Source organism: Takifugu flavidus, chromosome 10 (genome assembly GCF_003711565.1).
Source record: "Takifugu flavidus isolate HTHZ2018 chromosome 10, ASM371156v2, whole genome shotgun sequence".
Lineage (NCBI taxonomy): Eukaryota > Metazoa > Chordata > Actinopteri > Tetraodontiformes > Tetraodontidae > Takifugu > Takifugu flavidus.
This window is the reverse complement of record NC_079529.1, coordinates 6,190,446-6,209,345: the sequence shown is the minus strand read 5'-3', so window position 1 is coordinate 6,209,345 and position 18,900 is coordinate 6,190,446. Positions and strand designations below refer to the sequence as shown.

The following is an 18,900-nucleotide window of genomic DNA, read 5'->3' as shown; positions in this document are numbered from 1 at the left end:
CGGAGAAGCTGGGCAAATTAAGCTGCGACAGAGAGAGGGAGAGAGAGCTCTTAAATCTGTTCCTATGGTAGCAGAAGCTTCTATGCTGCTGAGCCAAAGTTAATGGCTGGTAACTTTGATTAATGATGCACACGCGTTGACACATTTAGGTTGATGCACACCTCTGCTAATCGCACAGGCTGAAGGTGTGCTCGGTGCACCATTGTGGCTCCCAAGCATGTGAGCCGCTCAGAATCAAGGACTCATCAGAGAGATTAAAACAGGGTGACACCCGGAGCAAAGACACACACCTGGAGGGTGTGTTAACACTCTCTGGCCTGATTTCAAACGCACAAACTCCTATACACACAGCTGTGCCTTAAGGACTTTGCTTTTCCGATCCTTGTTGGAATGCCCAGATTACTTGAACTCCCTGTCTTTATAGCCTAATTAGTGAGAAGATGTCTTTGTGGATGATTATTCACACAGCCCCCTACAGGAAATGAATGCATTAACCTAGCCATATATAGCAGGAAAGACTAGGAAGGGGGCTTACTGAGGAGGGCTATAATGAGACATCCACAGAATTCGGATTTCAGATCTTCCTGACGTAAATTGCCATGTTAAACTCATTTTAGGACACAAAGAGGGTGGGGAATGTATGAAAGAAAGCCAAGTGTACTACATATCCGGGCCTCAAAACGCTGCACGGCACTTTGATATCCCACCGCCATTTCCCACGATCAATTGTGCATGCGAGCGTGCAGCTTTGAGCTTATTTACTTCCTGCCGTTTCGGTCCACCCTTCGCTTTTTAAGGTAGAAAGGGCATAAATAATTGGTGTATAATCATTTCTGTCAAACCGCAGCACCTGAGAGGCAAGAACAAACATCGGCTCATATGCTTACATGCACAAAGCTCCCGTCCCAGCAGCAGTCAGTAGGTTACGCTGTGAGCGGGCGTCGTTATCGCTAATATGTCTATTTGATGCTGCGCAGCGCCTGCAGCATTATGCAAGTCAGCTTCATTTCTCTACTGGAGAAGTGACAGCAGACGATGATGAGAGGAGGAGTGAGGGTTCAAAGTTTGATTTTTTTCCCCCCTTCTCCTTCCTGTCCTCGGGGGATAGATACGTTTCTTGTGCACTCATTTATTGCTTACCCAAGGGGGGAAGAGTGTCTGTTACATGAAAGCATTAACGCATGCACTCTCTTCACTCACTCACACAGACACACATACGCACACACACATAGACATATACACATATACACATACACACATCAGCTAATGGAAAGTGTACAAATCCAGATACACACAAAGAGCTTACTGTAAATGTAGAGCTGAAACACAAACCAGAACGTTCATTTTAGTGGTTTTTTTCCTCCTTTGTGCAGCTTTTTTGCTGCGAAGAGGGTCACTGTGAGATGGAGATGGATGAGGGGTAGAATGAGCAGGCGGGGGATCATTAAATGAATGAAAATATTACACTAATGGCTGAAATACTCATATTAGAATCTGGCTGAAACTACCTGCTGAAGCCGGGGCTTTGTATTGGTTCGTGTGTGTCTATAGGTTCCTCTGGGTGTATCTTTATATGAATAAGTGTGTGAGGCAGCATTTTTGCTCCAGTAAGTCTGTGTGTGTGTGTGTTTGTGTGTATGAGACAGTAATACTGCCACACACCTGAGCTTGCCTCCAAACTACCTCAATCTTTCTACGCGTGTTCCTCTAACATCCTGTCTCAGCACGCTTCTAAGGGGAGCGCCGACCGCTCTCCGGAGCAATTCCGACATCTCTCCGCAGATGCTGTCAGTCCTTTTGGGAAGTGTAGTTTTAAACAGTTATCAGAAAAGTTATGGTGTTTACTTCTGCAGAGATGCTGACTGGCATCTCGGGGCCCTTCATTACATACGGCAGCGCTTGCGCTGCAGGGGTTGAACACCCTGCTCTCAGACACCTCACATCACCAGCAAAGATCCTCAGTTCTGGAGCAGGTCCTGCAGCGTTGCTGGGATCAAACCCCGCTGCTTTGATTTACCTCCTCAAGTGTCTCTAGCTGCATGTCCAGCCGCTGCATGCTGTCATTTAACATAGCTGTAAAATTAGCCGCTTTCTTCTGGGGAAACACCCAATAAAAGCTTATTCTGCTCTCATTAATTCACCCAACATCATCTGGAAAACTCACAATCTACCACCATTTAACTATTAATACCCACTCTGTGAGTCAATGAAGCTGCCTTCCATTAAGTGCATATTTGTGATTTTATATACTTTTATTATGTTACCATTACCCTTGTCATCAATAACAAATGTTAGCTTTATTTTTCATTTGTTGAAAAGTCAAGAATAGTTAACAAACCCTGAACATTCTGCCCTTGTGAATAAATCTGCTGTGTTCCCATCTAGATTGTGCTACAGGCGAGATGTTGTCCAGATACATCAGCTCTCGTTTGGCTCCAGATTGTCTCGTTGAATTATTCCAGCGCTGGCTTGTGCAGCATAATTGGCCATTTTTAGAATTTAGGAGAAGTAATGGGTTTATATGATGGATGAAGATCGGAACTGAGATTTAAAATCGTTGTCCTTCTTTGTTCTCCACGTGTCCCTCGGCCTGGCCTCAGGGTGCTGTGATCACTCCTGCCGCGGCCATAGAGCCCAGTTTGTCCCTCCACCCCTCCACTGTCATGGCTCCTCTCACCCAACAGATGAACCACCTGTCTCTGGGCACCACGGGCACCGTGAGTCACCTTCAAATTTCCTCCTACTGTAAAGATGTCTCATTAAGAATGTAACAACCTATTGAAAACAATAATGACTGGTGCCGAGGGTTGTGAGTCAGTCAGACGATACTTCAGCTCCAGACATCCCAGAGGACCAACTGTGTGTCTATGTTCTAATCCTGTCTGCGCCCCTCCCTCCCTCTGCAGTACATGCCCACTGCAGCTGCTGCTCCTATGCAAGGAACCTACATTCCCCAGTACACTGCAGTGCCTGCCTCTGCCATCACAGTGGAAGTAAGGGGGCAAAAGTTCATGTTGTCTTCCTGTCCTGCAGCTCCTTCACTGATCTGTGTGTGTGTGTGTGTGTGTGGTTTACAGCAGTTTTACTGGCTTGGGATAAAACCCCGAAATTTCATTTGGACACCATCGTGAGAAGAATGTTTAATGTCTGATGGACTGTAGTTTTACCAACTTACCAATTTTAGATCCAGAAAGAGACATTAAAAAAGTCTGCCAGAAGTTAAAATTCTTTTAACCGAGATTTAATTGGCAACCTGAGCAAATTTATTTCAGTAAGCTGCTGTACGCAGCATCCTTAAACCGCTTCATTTGTCTGGAACTGAAAGGTTGAAATTAAACTTCCGGACCGTTTCTCTCTCTCTGGGCGCCAGGGCGTGGTGACGGATCCTTCAGCACAGACAGCCGCCCCCCCCACGCAGGACGCCAGCGGGCAGCAGCCTTTAGCGGTGGAGAACACAGGAGAACATGCCACAGCCTATTCTTACCAGCAGTCTAAGTGAGTCTTTTGCATATATTCCACAGTGTCTGTCTGGTGTGTGTTAAACACATTATTTAAAGCTCAGTGTGTCTGTGTGGTTTAGCGCCATCTAGCAGTGAGAAAAGGAATTTCAAGAAATAAATAAATAAATACCATACCTTACTAAACTAATTATTATCCACTATATAAAAAAACTGCTTGTGTGTACTGGAATTTATTTTCTGTCAAAATATGAATAAAAATCCTGATAGAACCAGCAAAGGATGGTCTGACAGATGCAAAATAAAAGTAAACGTCCGTTCAAAATAATCACCCTTTTCTGATTAGTCCATCTTGCACAAATGTGACTTTCTGTTGGAAATGCTTTACATCTGTCACAGTATGAGAAAAATGGAGCAAAGGGAGGAGATATAGGCACAAACAATTGCGCCAGCACCTATTAAACAGCAGGTCAAATATATCAACGAGGATCAATCACATTAGAGGAAGAAGTGCACTGCAAAGATAGGTTTTGCTGCACAGAGGTCTCACTCTTCAAGTTTCCTAAAGGTTGAACATGGAGACTGTGAGCAAACGGTGGGTTTTCTCGAGAAGGACAGTATAGATAATGTGTTTGGATGGAAATGCTTCTCTCGCTGACTTGTTTTTCTGTTTCAGGTAAAGACTGGAAAAGAAATCATCGCTGCATTGCCTTTTTTACAGACCACACTGAGGCACTGGAGACACAGAGAAGTTCCAAAAGAAATAACACAGAGAGACACTAAAGAAAGGATGCTTCCACTGTGCACAGGCACCAAGTCAACCACAAAATCAAGGGGTGGGGGTGGGGGTGGGGGTGGGGGGGTTTAATTTCTATGTGAACCAAGAAAAAAGGCCGAGGATTACAATTTCTTTTCTTTACTAATGTGAAGATGCCGATCACAAATGCCCTTTTGATCTTTTCTCACTGTGAGACGGGACTCCAAAGGAACGAGAAAAGACAAAGACTGATATACAAACTCAACAAGCTGTACAGAAAAAACACAAAGAACTTTTGAATGTGCAGGTAGATTTTCTGACTTTTTTATGGGGGGGGAATGAAGGAAGAAAAAGTTTAGAGGAAAAAAATGATTGTCTTCCTTTAACATTAAGCTACATTATTTTCATTCTTATTATTTGAGTAGTTTTCTAGAATATCAATGTCTCCACAAATCTTTATTGCCTTAATTTTCACAAACTTTGGGGAGGGAGGGGGGGTGGGGTAAATTCCATAGTGAGGAATTATATGAGAAGAGAATGATGAGGAAAAAATGAAATGAGATGAAACCTACGAAGCTATCTGTACAGAATGATAAAAAAGACAAACACGCAGTCGTATTTGTATGATGATACGTTTAAATTATGTTGTGTGGTGCAGCTGAAGTCAGTTTAGTGGAGGAGGAATTTAGAATGGAAAAACGCAGTTACGAGAGATTCCCGTTCAGACTTCATCACTCTGTATTTTATTTCCTTTTTAAAGGGGGAGGCGCTTTGACGGTTTTCCTCTGTCCTTTCTTGAAGATCTTCTTTTTTTGCTTGCTTTGCTTCTCCCACTGACAAAGAAGAGATTAACAAAAGGAACATTTCTGTCTTTGATGAAAAGCAGAAAAAAAACTAGGATAGGATTTTTAAATGTGCTAAAAGCAATAGTTTTAGTAAAAAAAAAAACTAAAAAAAATTCCAACAAAACACTGTTGACGGTATTTCTTAGTTGTTGAACAAAAAGCAGCCAACAGGGGGCACATTTTATACCAAAGATGAAGAAACTAGGTAGGAATGCTTCTTTGTGCTTGGTTATTTTGGGTTTTTTAATTGTAAAATTTAGGTTTTTTATTATTATTCCATGCTGTCGGCGTGTTCATTTCATGACGAAACACATGCAGTAATTTTTGAACACAACTGCCTCAAACTAGAAGCCTGTGCTGGGTGATTTATGGGGGGCGAACGGGAGCTCAGTCAGAAGAGTGTTTCACCCACTCTGGGGGTGAAAATCGGTTATATCCTGTGGAATATTACTGTTTGGTTCCGCTCGCCCTCCCCACATGTCACACTGACAGAGCTGAAAAAGCTAATGCTGCGGCATCATTTTTGCAAAGTCGAACTAAATCACTCTTGATATCCTGAAAGGGAGGAACAGTTTGTGAGTTATGTGAGCTGCTACATCCTTTTTTTTTTAAACTGAGGCTTAGTTTGTGTTGTGTTGGGTGGCTGAGGAGTGGAACAAACACAGAACAGACTCTCCTTCTCATGGTCGCCACTTTAGCTAGTAAAAGAAGCAAAGACAATGCTCTACAGACTGGAGGGGGTCACGCAGAAGCCCTGCCCGCCTGACCTTCCACCAGTGAAACGAATGAAGCTAAAATGGGGGCTGAAAAAGAAAACAAAACACGGTTCTACCAAAATCAAACAGATACAAACCTCTAAGGAAGATAAATTATTGAGAGAAGGAGCCAAGAAAGAATGAGAAAAGAGATATTTATGAGGTTTTCTTTTTTTTCGGGGTTTTTTTTTGTACAGGCGTGTAGAAGAAGATGCAACAGAAATCACTTTGATGATGCTATTTTTTTATTTGCTTGGTCCTTTGCCTCCCTCGTCTTTAAAATTGTGATTCTGAGAGTGTCTGTAGAACCAGTGTATATTGCTGTAGTTTGAAATGTCTTTTGGTTTTGTTGCCTTTTTAGACAAAACTTTCAATAAAAAGGAGTTTCTAACGCTGTGTGTTCTGTAGGTGCGTAGCAGCACCACCAGAGGGCGCTGGAGTGTACAATACGAGCTGATTTTTTACTATTATTATTATGTTCATAACATTTTTTTTATATAACCAGAACACAATCAGCACAAATGTACAATTATATGATTATTTTATTAGTTTTGGAAGAGACATTCCCTATCAAAACTGGATCAATACACAGTGCATTTTTATGATAATCATGCATTATTCTCTCCAGTGCAGAAGCATCATCGCGGCATATGCAGAATATCAGAGCACACTTTTGATTTGAAATAATTCTCTTATTAAGGAAATAGAAAGTGACATCCATATCTTGAGAACGCTAACAGTATGAGCGCAGATAAAAGTTTTAAGACCTACAGAGGTTTCCATGAACTGGAGTCAAAGTGCTCCCCGATGGGAAAACCATTTAAAAATCCCAATGATGACAGATCGCCATTAACTCTTTAAATATATAAACTTCTGACTGAAATAAATTTCAAACCAAAAACGACATTTTGACACAATCACACATCTGTCATCATGCATGAATGAGGCTAAGTATAGGCTCCACTGACGACTGGTAATGTGCTGATTGTTGAGTGTCGACAGGACTAATCCTCAGTGCTATGGTGTATTTATACATCCGACACTGAACGCTCATGTTAAACCTGCACAAAGATAAACGGGAGGCCAGGTTAGTGCTTAATCGTGATGGGCTTGGGGGGAAATGAACCACAGAGGTGTTCAGCTGCTGTGAAACACTCAGGAAAGAGCAAATGTTTGCTGACAGGCTGTAAAAAAAATTGCATGTGTGAAAACAACAATAAAACATTGGCACATGATATATTTGGATAATTTAATGTGACGCTACATAAAACTACAATAAAGCTGTTGCAAAGACAATATTTACGTTTGTTCCTTCTGAGGACAACCTCCAATGTCAATAGAGTCCAAACAGGGTTAGTTCAGTTTTAAATAATGACAAAAGTAAAGCATTTTGCATTCCATGGTTGATTCCATTAACATGGAAAACAAATGAAGGAACATTTTAGTCTCAAGGCGACAAAGGATTGGCGGGGGGTGGCAGAGCGCTTGAGGAAAACCACAAAGCTGTTTGGAACACATTCCACAGGTTAGTTATTTCAGTGGCACCAGGTGGGGTCAAACTCCCCCAAAAACCAGGCTCAGCTCCACTTATGACAAACACTGAATTGTATTAGAGCCTTGGTGACGTGTCTGCACACATCTGCATGACTGATATCAGTGTCATGGCTGATATTTTGTCTTTTTAAAGATGCCGTGCTGAGATGAGATCAACGTCCACTGTCCTTCAAAGCTGTCCAGACTGACACCCCCCCCCCCCCCAGATGCAGGTGAAACCAGTGGGAATGCTGCATCCAGAAAAGCTATTGAACTATTTTCATGACATTCTAGTATTCATTTTCTTTTTTCACATAAAGCAGTCCTTAAAAGTTGCAAGTTAATTGTAGTTTGCCATGATTCTATTACAGGTTCAGATAACTGTGTGCCCGGTTGGTTTTATTTTTGTCCCTTTTTGCAGGATTTTGTGTAAAAATGTCATGTTTTGCCTGCGTGTCTCTGCACAGGTACAGTACAGAGGTGTGGATGCATGCATATATTCAGACTGGAATACTACACAACATGCTTTTGAACCGCTTTGCTGCTCAGCCTGGAATATCTACGTAAAAGCCGAGTGGATGTGAGTTTCCCTGAGGTTTGAAATGTTGGGATACCACGAGAAGCTGTGTGATGTCAACCTTCTAATGGCTCAGAGTACGACTCAAAGGAGTGTTTGCTTCTTAATTTTCCCTGCTACTGAGCAGCAACTTACAGGGTTACAGCAGCCTTACAGTGGCACATCCCTCCCCTTTTTGCCGCGGCTCCTCAGAAGCAGGTGCGAACTAGGATGATGAACGCCAGCACAACAGTCACAATGGTGAGCGCTGAAAATAAGAAGACGAGGCCCGCAAAGACGGAATCCGTCATGGGAGGCGTTTTCCTTATCTCAGACGGCATCATGTTGGACATTGTCAGCATGTAACCCAAACTCCAACCTATGCTGGTCGACTTCACCTGAAAAACCACACAAAACAATAAGATTTAACAAGTTTTCTGCGGAAAATGACCCGTTATTAGTCTCGAGAACGTGCGCTCGGACACTTTGCGTGTCTGGAGAAGTTTTCCCGATGAGAGACTGAGGGAAATATTTCAACACACAAGAGACGTGCCTTTAATAGAGTCTGTTCCTTTATAAGCATGCTCAGACACACACACACACACACACAAAGCTGTCTTGCTGGCGACACTCAAAGTTCTGGGAGCTGAGGACCGTTTGTGCGTTTGTTGTCACACAGTTTGGAAAGTACGGCTGTAATGTGTGACTTTTGTTAGCTGCTTAAAAGCTTTACTGCTCAGAGTGAGTCACAGATGAGGAATCCCCCTTCTGCTGAGGGGGTCCCATTGTGAGAGAAGCCCAATGCTCTCAGGGCATCCCAGAATTACCCCATCTCTCTGATAGCATGTTATTGTTCATTTGAGGAGGGTGGCCCCGTTCCCATCCACGTTCTAATGAATCCACTCGTCTGTTTCTGCTTTCTCACTTCAACTGATCAGATTTCACCGGATTCTTGTGTGGAAACTCACCTCTTTTGTGAAGTGGATCTGCTTCCAGTTGTCTTTATCAAACTTGTACCCATCTGCCAGTAAAGTGTAGACATAGTGAGCTCCGAAACAATAGGTCTTGAGGTAGCGGTCGGAGATCCTCGACTTTTCTTGCTTCAGCTGTGGAATTTTAAAAAACAGTGGTAAAACATAGATTCTTCCACTTTTTTTCTTCCCATTTGTTGTCATCTCGATATCGTTTTGTACTGTTGCGTTGCCTGACAAAGCAAGTTAAGCTTGCTTTGAAAGATGCTTCACATCAATAAAGCTGCTGTTCTGAATTATTAATGCCGCATTAAACGTGTCATAATGTAATAAATGCCGTTGCACCATGAAGCAAGGCAGGGTTCATGGTAGGAGGCGGGGCTGAAGCAAGGCCCCGCCTCCTCCGTGACAATGGCTGAGCCATGGGCCTGTGAGAGCTTACCACCGTCCAGTGAGTTTCACAGAACTGCCTGACAGAACTGGTGAACTCCTCCATCTCTGCTGTTATCTCTGATGTTTCATTGATCTGCAGCGCCCGCGCCACAAAGAAATATCCAGCGTACGCCTGGCAGGGACAGTGGAGACAGTTAGCGTTTCTCATCAACCCCGTTTCTGCACTTCATTCGCGTTACCAGAAAATCTCCGGAGACGGGCGGCTGCTCCACTCCGTTGAAGGAGCACTGTTGCGAGGAGCAGGACTTGAAGTCGAATATGGACTTCACCATTGTCTTGCAGATGTCCGAGTTCCCACTTCCCACCATGAAGAGCTTCTGGTTTGGGTTGTAACCCTGCGGTTTCTTGGTGCAGGGCGTTTCGTAAATGTCTGAGGCCATTATGGTGGTGTTAAAGCCTTCAGGGTAGCAGGGGTTGTTAATCTTGGACGGGTCTGAGGAGGCCTGAGGACAGAGAAAATGTCAGCAAAACCATTGATTAATTAACCATTCGTAGCCACTAAAGCAACCTGATAGATCAACAACAGAAAAAGGCAGATGCTAATGCTGCTGTTATCAAACTATACAACTCAATTTATGGCGTAGGCTTTTAAAACTCTTTCTGATCTCCAAGTCTGACATTCAAGTCAAGTTTAACAAGGACCTTAAAATTGTCCTCAAACACATTACTAGACTAGTCATCACATTTCAGGCTAAAACACATTCAAACCAGCGCTTAATCTCAAGTTGTTCAGTGAACTAAGGCATTGCTCATGCGGTGCACATAACCCAACACAGGTTTGCACATCAACAGTAACTCTTCCCTTAGCTAGCAGGATGCATTTCTTGCAGAGCAACTTGATGACCTCCTCAGTCAATATCTTTAATGACATAATGCATTCCGACTTATCTCCCCGTGCCTTTTAGCAAGTCAGGGACAGTGGTGTCGACTAATCAATTTTTTACTGAGCGTTAATGGATGTTTAACCTGCATGTGTAAAAAAAAAATAAGGCGCACACTGCCATGGGGCAACATGCAGGGAGGGAGCGTGAGGCTGCGTACCTGCACCATCGCGTCCAGAATCATCTTCTCAGCCTCGTTTTTGCCGTAGCAGAGGAAGCTGTGTGTGTAGACGTTGTAGGGGTAGCCATACAGTTTAACATGCATGTAGTCAGGACCAGTCAGTTCATCCTGGACGTCGAAGGCGATCTGTGTGGAGGCTCCTCCGAGGTCCATGGAGCCGACGGTCTTCGACCCCTCGGGCCGTATGTATGCGTTCCACAGGTTTTTCTGCAAAGCAGGTGGAGTCTCTCCTGTTAGGGATGTGTGACTACACTTTGACGCAAATAGAGCAGTGAGAACATTTTTACCTCCAGGAAGTTTCCCATCAGGTAGTTGACGGTGACCCAGCCGTACAGGCCTTCCTCTTGACCGCTGATGATGGAAGCGTTTTTGAAATCGAACGGCAGCGAGTTCAGGAATTGTTTGAGACTTTTCATGATGTTGTTCGACCTCTGCTCATCAGTCATACTGGTGGGGAAAGGAAGAGCAGGCAAATTCAAAGGAAAGAACATTTAGGGTATTCTTTATTTTTAATTGTTATTTTTTTAAGATAGTTGATAGTTGAAACAAGTCAGTAAGCCCATTATCATTAGTGCTTCCTGGTACAATTAACATTCTTTTTAACTTGGTTTCTGACTTAAAGTCACTAAATACTGTTTATGGTATAAATAATGCAAAACCGGAAATTTATGTGCAGCAAATTAGCCCAAAGCTATATTGTGTCAGCACGCTCTTACTGTAGCAGCCTCATTCCTGCAGTAGCGCCCAGAAACAGAGGTGTGCTTTTATGTTTTTCAGCCGGGATGACTTTCATGGCTTTATCCATACACTCCTGGAACCGTTCCCACAATGTGTTGTTCTTCCCCGGGTCAATTTCCATGTCTGAGATCCCATCACCTGTGGACAGGTCACAGGAACCGTAAATGTGACGGTGCCGCTCCTGGTGGTTCGGGCCTCTTTTACCTCATTAAATCCCAGATTGTAGCCATCAGACCCCTGAAAGTGACTCACCGGGAACTCGACAGTTCAGCGACTCTGTCACCACTCCAGTTTCGTTCTCCTTCTCCCCGGGCCACTCATACACGTACAGGTTGGAACGGGATGAACCCGCGTCTATCACTATGCCGTACTGAAGCAGAAAGAAAAGATAAATACAGAGAAAAGGACATTTTACTCTGCTGGAATCACCACAAAGCTCACACGTGTCCATCCATCACTGTGCTGACTCGTGAGAAAACCTCCTGTGTTGACCCTCACATGTGCACAACATCAACAGTGTGTGTGTGTGTGTTTACCTCCAGAGTGTACTCTTTAGAGGCCCAGGAATCCTGGATTACGGCAACAGCAACCAGCGCAGCGATGCTGGCCAGCAGGAGAAGCATCACTCCTGCTATGCGACACTTGTAGCCCATTTGTCTTTTAGAGGCCATTTCCTGTTGGCAGGAGAGAAGAAAGCAAAAAGAAAAGCACTTTTCCTCTAAAAGTGATGACACACACTGAGAACGGAGAGGAGCGATGAAAACAGTATTTAATTGACCTTAAGCTGGGGGGTGGGGGGTGGGGTTTTGTGCGTTAGTTGTATTGATTGAGCGTATAAGAGCAGGACCACAAAAAAGAGATGAAATCAGAGATGTGAAAACGAATGGGGAGACCAGGATGTGGGGTGACAATGCAGTCAAAGGTGTGTGAAATTCGTGACAGATAAGCACGAAGGGAAATGCTTGCAAAAGGAAAGGACTGAAAATAGAGGAGCTGTTTGCACGCAGATGCAGGAGCACACTTTCTTTGTGCTGTGAGGAAGTTTTGCGGCCTCTTCATTTCCTGTTTGGCCGAAGTACGCTTTTTTTCATGTTGGTTCTGTCTTTTCATTGCCGATTTAAAAGTTTTCAATATCGGCTGTCTGTGTAGATTCTCAATCATCCAGGTCATTGTATCCATTGTACCATCCTTAAACAGAGGTGGTGGCCGGAGGCACTTCCTATCAACCACGTACAATGCAGTCCTCCGCTCCTTCCAACAGCAAAACATTCACACCATTCCAGGAGACCCAGTGACTCACCACCATGTGATCCAGCAGACAAAGGGGAGACACCTCAACAGAAACTAGGTGAACGACCCGACCAACGACCCTGCTAACGACTCTCAGGTGACCACCCAGATCATTAGCATGCTAATGGTCCACAGGGGCTAAATATTTTCAAGCTCTCTCCCCAGCGATTTCAGAACTGAAGAAGCCTTCTGGATAGAAGGCGAAACGTCTTCAAGAGAAGAAACCCAGTCCAGTTGACATAGAAAACTACCTTGGATTCAATATCGGCGCAACTTTTTTTTTTTAGTGGATTTAAAATGTGGGTCTAAATCTGAAAATGCCTTTAAGCTTCCAGTTTGCAGGGGCGACCAAGCGGAGGGTCTGAAATATAAAACGGGAGGTCACGGGTCAATGGCTTTTGCAGGTGGAGCAGCCAGCGCAGGGTCAGCGTGCACGCCACCACTGCAGGCTGCCCCATTTGTTCTCATTCAAAAGCTGCTCGCATGTGCAAGAGTTCAGAGTCTCACATGTGTGTTAGGATGAAGAGAAACACACAAGCTGACAGTGCGGTTTGATCAAAGCAGGCACAAACAGTCACTTCCTGTGAAGTAACTGTGGTAAACACACACAACTTGGAGCTCATTTCTTTCCGCTAATCCCCCCCCCCTTTTTAATCATATAGATGTTTATTTCACATGTGTCATTTATCTCTCCCTCTCTTCCCTCATCATGAACTTCAGAATTCTGCCCCCTTTTAAAATCTCTTACATGTAAGAAAAAAAAAAGATCTGTCATAACGGCGGCGCAAATGTTTGTTATGGTTTCCGACAAAGGTCGCCGTTACCGCAGCAACAGATGCAATAACAAGGAACTGAAAGCTGCTGACCAGGTGTGATTACAATGTTGCCACATGATTAGTCAGAGACGAGTCTGCAAACATGTTGCCATCATGTCATTGAACATGGACAAAGACCCATTTTGCGCTTCACTTTTATTTGCTTTTCTTTTACTGAAACAGATCACGTGGTTAGTTTTTTATTTTTTTTAAATGTGCAACGAAATAATAGCGCCAGCTCGTTAATCCGAACCTGTAAAGGAGTAAGAGCAACGTCCAAAAACGTGTAGCAACATGAGCTGAATGATCTCTGACTGGAATCGGGGTGCCTGAAGACGGAGCTGTCAGCAGACGTCCACGACCAGATCGCAGGTTTACACAGCGCTGACACAACCAGGTTACTGTGTGCCAAGGCTGCCGGTGTATCTGACAGGTAGAGGCGCCTGTTGTTTTCTTTAACTGCAGCTTGGTCTGTCGTTACAAGGACATAATAAGTTTTATTCCTGGTATCATGCGAGAGTCTTGCACTTAAACGAAAGAATCGCTGAGATTTTTGGCCAAAATCACAGGTTGGAAGCTTTTAACCGACGTTGTTGATCAAGTAGGTTCACTCATAATCATGTTTGCGCAGGAATTGAAAGCGTGTGCATGAAAGCTTCGACGCTGACACACTCACGGCCATAGGATGCTCTGCACCTCCTGCTGCTTCTGCATGACGGGACCGGTCCGAAGAAGAATCATCAAAAATGACAGCAAGGCACGCAATCCTCCAACGCACTCAGAGTTCGATCTCTAACCCAGTCTTAAAAGCACTAAAAAGTTCAGTTGTTAAATAGGAGCGATGAGGTGTGTTTGCTGCTTACCTTGCAGAGCTGGTTTGTCCTAATTGGGAGCAGGAGCGAAGGAGAAAGCAGGACAGCAGGACAGGACAGAGGTGTAGCGCAAGGGAGGAGAGAGCGATACAAGAGTGACTGGCCCACGAGACTGGGAGTGGCGTACCCCAACAGAGGCAGGGAGATAAGAGCGGAGGAGATGGGAGGAGCAGTGGGTCCAAACTTTTCACCACTCCCACCAGCACGTCGGTGAAATGCAGCAGCTGGTGTCCTGGTCCTGCTCCACGGTCCAGCGTGAATGGAGAGAGGGATCTGTTGTCGCTCTAATTGATCTATTCAACAAGACAGAGGGCTGACGGCGTCATCAGCCAACCTGGGAAACAGGCGGCAACAATGGAGGATGTGTTGGGACCTGCGCGCTTCCACTACCATGTTAATCCAAAGTTCTCAGACGAAAATGACTCATCCGTCTCGAGGTGTAGAATTAATGGTGGCGTATTTTTCTTCATCTTTTCTAGGCAGAGCTGTGGGGAGAAATGCATCTGCCGCCTTCATACGTGCATATGTGTGTGTGTGTGTGTGTGTGCAGGCAGACACAGCCTGGAAACCTGAGACCGCCCATGTGCATCCCATATCCCAGAAGTGAAGGGGAGAAAGTGCACACATCCAGCCTTGTCAAGAGCCCTTTTTACTGCTTCACCCTCCAAAAAATACAATAATCCTCCCTGTTCTGGTTTCTCAAAGGTGGGATTATGAAATTCAAGAACTACAACCGCGCCAGTAGATGTAATGTGAGTCCCAGCGCTTCTGTGCAAGAGGATCCAAGATCTAGATCCTCCAGAGGCCAGCATATTACATGGTTTCTCTGTTTTAATGGCCAGAATAGACCAAGAAGAGCTGCAGCAGCACGACACCAAACATGTTTACTGATACTAAACTTCCTTGTCCCAAAGAAAAACATAGGTCATCACCGCTCCTCGTCCTCTCCGCCAGTTGCTCGGTGCGTCAGATTATCTGCCGTTGTTGATGCTCCCCCCTTAAGGAAAGCACAACAGAAGTCCAAGACCATGAGGTCACTGCTGCGAACCCCGTGAGTGCTGTCGCCGAGCTTTTTCACCATCACACCCCAAAATGATCTGTTGCAGCACGTTCCCAGATAATCAGCTTTAGTGCCAGAAGTAGGGCGGAAAAAACTAATGAATTTCACCAAGACCGCGACAGCCCTCGGACCAAACAGAGGCACTCCACTCCTACTTGTCAATTAGTGACATATAGTAATACTTAGAGCTTCTGGGAACGGTTGTGTAATGTCGTCTGCGGCTGGGGAGAGGCTTTGTGTCTCCCCAAGAAATGAGGCGTCAGCTCCAGAGGAACGAATGTACAGATCGACCAGGATGGCACATTTTAGTCCTCCTTTAGAATGAAGCTTCAGAATGTAATAATCGTGCATCAAAATATTTCGGGCTCAACGCGTAGTGGCCGAGAAAGGCCCCAGGCTGAGAGCAGGCAGGGAGCCACTTTCCAGGGTGTGAGGATTTGGATTCTGACCAAGATTCTACAGTTTTTGCTTTGCCTTCTTTTTGATTTTCCTAATCTTCTTGGAGCATCTGGTGAAGACTTCCTTTGAATAATTTGACTGACCCCAGTTGATACTTTCATCCGTTTTAGTGATATGGAGTTAATGAACGAAGCCTTTGTGTTTCCCCCGTCAATCTCCCACAACAGTGCAAAAACAAGATGAGTTTTAAGAGCATATCAAGAGTAAAAACATCTATAAATCTCCAGGTTGTGAGGATCTGATCCACATGGCTTCTATTATCTTATTTGATTTTCATATTACATTGAATTTTATTCCATCTTCCCCTTCGCTGGACTTCATTTGGAGACTGAAGGCCCAGATTTCTTTGCATTTCAGCCCATCCTACACCTGAAGTGGATGGAGCAGCTGGCCAGAGTGAGTCAAACATCTGACCGAGAGCTCCTCGAATGAAGATAAAATATTTTTAGCTGTGTAAAACGAGACCCAAAGTCCCGTGAGGTTCAAATGAACCGGAAAGACAGAACACGGAATATTAGATTTGCTGGAACGGAGGAAAGAGGAGCGAGGCGGAGAGAACCATTATATGTTCAGCTCAGGATACAAATTAAAGGTTACCTGACTACTGAGGGTCCACCTCCAGCTACTCGCTTTACTCTTTCTTTTGCTGTTGTATCAATGATATAATATGTTTCGACACTACATGGCTGTAACTGGGCTCCATACTGGAGCCGGTGGCTGGTAATCCTGCAGTCTGGAGAGGTCACATGACTTGTGTTGTCTCAGCACAGTAAACATTTGAACACGAAGCGTGACAACAAACCGGGAACGCGCTGTATGTAGGCGCACGAAGTCCCTGTTGATCAGCATCGGTCAGAATGTCCTCCTAAAACCAAAGGGGATGGGGGGGTCCCAGACGCACAACTGCACCGGCTGTGCGCCAAGAGGCTTTACGAGTTTTCGCTAATTGTTTGCGCGTCTGATCCGGCGCTCTCAGAATGCACTACACATGGCCGCAGATATCTGGACGACCGCCCACAGAGGAAATGTGGCTGTGCTGTGGCCAGATCACTTAGAGGACCACGGAAAGTTCCAGCATGCAAGAGTCTCACGCCTCAGATTGAACAATGGCTGATAATGGAAATAATCCCGCAACTGATTGCTGCAATTTTTTCATTGCTTCCTACAAGCTAACCACTGTTGTTTTTTTTACATAGTTACACACGCCAACTCGCAGACCGCAATGTGAACGCCGTGTGAGTAGTTCGATGTATTCTGTAATTATTTTATGATGGAAATCGATTCCATTCTGCAGTTGAATCATTTTACTGTAATTGGAGCACATGAAGTGCTCGTTTAGAGTTTAAACGAGCACTTCTGTTTGCTTGTGTTTGCTCTGAGTGATGACAAAGTCAACACAAGAACAACACGTGGAAACATGTACATGGTGCAAAAGGCAAAACTCACACAGAGACTCACGTAAGGCTACAGGCCAGATAATTTGTGGATTTGTAATTTGCTTCAGAGCTTGATGTGAGATTACGCTGTTGACCAAACAACAAGACTGCCTGAACATTAAAAACAGTCTGTAAGCTTTGAAAGGTTGATGACCAAACGCTTGATGTTTAATTTTGCTGGTGAAAAGTTAAAAGTGCCCCCTGACTAGAAATATCTGGATTCAGGGCGACATTTGATTTGTCTTTGTTTGTCAAAAAAACCCCATTAAGACCATTTCCAATCCTACTTATCAAGTTTCCGTTACACGAGGAACTTTTTGCATCACACTCGGTCAAGTCCACCAGCAGCTCGGCAGAAGCAGTAAAACCTGCAGACACTCTCATTCCACCTGCTCTGTGTATGATTCTGATGTAGAATTTAAAAATAAAGCTTCAAAAATTGAGATATGTTATAACTTGCTTGATTTCAGTTTCATGTTTTGGAGAAATTCCTAGTTATTACTCAATTATTCCACTTCAGTCTAATAGTGGAATGAGGTTTGTTTTGATATGCTATCAGAATTTTCTAGATTTTAGTAAACATTGTCTTGAGTTGGGAACTATCAGCCTGAAGTGGAATCCTCCAGTGATAACCAGGAATTATACACACATTTATGCCAATATCTTACTTTTTTCTTCATTGTTCCTAAATCCTTTTTTAAATATTTTTTTCCTGTCCCAAATCCATTTGAATTATTTCTTTATGTATTGTTATATATTCTTACAGTTATTGTCGCATTATAATTCTGATTTTGGGAATGAAAAACAGGCCAAACGCAAGAAAACGCACTGGGTGCGTTTGCGGGAAGCATTTACCGTAATGCCTCGAGTACACAGGGCTAGGGAAATTCCAGTGTCTGCTTTTCTGCTTCGGCCGAACTGTCGGTTGGCTTGACCGAATTTGCATACTAGTGCGATGGAGTTCTATGGCCACATTGAACAAAAAAGTAAAATAAAATATATTTACCAGAATAAAGTCGTATTTTGACACGAAAAAGAAACTACTTCATCCAAGACATGAACAATCGACCACGGACCGGCACGGACGCGAACATCATCCCTTTTCTCCAACGTAGCCGGTCCCGACCGACCGACCCCGGGTCACTCCTGGGGAACGGTGAATTAGGCTCACTTCAAACCGACCAAGGCATCACAAAGTCCTGAGAGGAAATGTAATTACCGAGCCATCGGAAATGCAGCCCACTGCGATCATGGAGGAGAACTTTACGGAGAGAGAGAATCTGACTCTACACACTGTTGTTCAACCGGTCTGGGCGTTTTATTGTTTTAAAACAGCTTTTATTGAATGTCCTGTCTGTGTGGACGGATGGATGGATGAATGCACGGATGGATGGATGAATGCACGGATGGATGAATGGATAGACGGATGGATGGATGAATGCACGGATGGATGGATGAATGCACGGATGGATGAATGGATAGACGGATGGATGAATGGACGGATGGATGGATGGATGAATGGATAGACGAATGGATGGGTGGATGAATGATGAATGAACGGATGGATGGATGGGTGAATGGACGGACGGATGGATGAATGGATGGATGGATGAATGGACAGATGGATGCACGGATGGATGGATGAATGGACGGATGGATGGATGAATGGACGGATGGATGAATGGACAGATGGATGCACGGATGGATGGATGGGTGAATGGACAGATGATGCACGGATGGATGGATGAATGGACGGATGGATGGATGAATGGACGGACGGATGGATGGATGAATGGACGGACGGATGGATGGATGGATGGATGGGTGAATGGATGGATGG

General features: G+C 44.4%; 2 protein-coding genes and 1 long non-coding RNA gene across 15 annotated transcripts in view; 2 read left to right on the top strand and 1 right to left on the bottom strand.

Moving 5' to 3' along the window:
• Positions 1 to 6,206, top strand: part of LOC130532206 (RNA-binding motif, single-stranded-interacting protein 3-like) — a 75,443-nt gene extending 69,237 nt beyond the window's left edge. For all 8 annotated transcript variants that reach the window (XM_057044650.1, XM_057044656.1, XM_057044658.1 and 5 more), the window contains 4 exons: positions 2,601 to 2,717; positions 2,907 to 2,993; positions 3,371 to 3,495; positions 4,135 to 6,206. In XM_057044650.1, the coding sequence (XP_056900630.1) occupies positions 2,601 to 2,717; positions 2,907 to 2,993; positions 3,371 to 3,495; positions 4,135 to 4,138 (333 nt within the window). In that variant the 3' untranslated portion in view covers positions 4,139 to 6,206. The remainder of the gene's footprint in view (positions 1 to 2,600; positions 2,718 to 2,906; positions 2,994 to 3,370; positions 3,496 to 4,134) is intronic.
• Positions 6,207 to 6,339: 133 nt separating this feature from the next.
• entpd3 (ectonucleoside triphosphate diphosphohydrolase 3) lies at positions 6,340 to 18,317 on the bottom strand. 6 transcript variants are annotated; one of them, XM_057044645.1, is made up of 11 exons: positions 14,097 to 14,218; positions 13,910 to 13,941; positions 11,665 to 11,802; positions 11,381 to 11,498; positions 11,107 to 11,266; positions 10,678 to 10,837; positions 10,370 to 10,597; positions 9,508 to 9,771; positions 9,318 to 9,440; positions 8,873 to 9,010; positions 6,340 to 8,302 (listed from the first exon to the last, which is right to left on the bottom strand). In XM_057044645.1, the coding sequence occupies exons 2-11, from the start codon at positions 13,913 to 13,915 to the stop codon at positions 8,114 to 8,116; spliced, it is 1,524 nt and encodes a 507-aa protein (XP_056900625.1). In that variant the 5' UTR covers positions 13,916 to 13,941; positions 14,097 to 14,218; the 3' UTR covers positions 6,340 to 8,113. The 6 variants fall into 6 exon arrangements, with proteins under 6 accessions (XP_056900625.1, XP_056900624.1, XP_056900627.1 ...); XM_057044644.1 differs by having other exon boundaries at positions 13,910 to 14,035; positions 14,097 to 14,207; XM_057044647.1 differs by lacking the exons at positions 13,910 to 13,941; positions 14,097 to 14,218 and adding an exon at positions 18,067 to 18,317.
• Positions 13,326 to 16,245, top strand: LOC130532208 (uncharacterized). The gene is made up of 2 exons (XR_008952279.1): positions 13,326 to 13,666; positions 13,865 to 16,245. It is a non-coding gene; the product is annotated as an uncharacterized LOC130532208 (long non-coding RNA).
• Positions 18,318 to 18,900: the final 583 nt, after the last annotated feature.

Excerpts from the sequence above, each read along its gene's own strand:
- entpd3 (XM_057044645.1), bottom strand. Across the intron at positions 10,598-10,677 it reads TGATGGGAAACTTCCTGGAG|AAAAACCTGTGGAACGCATA; the intron begins GTAAAAATGTTC and ends CCTGCTTTGCAG. Across the intron at positions 8,303-8,872 it reads AGATCCACTTCACAAAAGAG|GTGAAGTCGACCAGCATAGG; the intron begins GTGAGTTTCCAC and ends GTGGTTTTTCAG.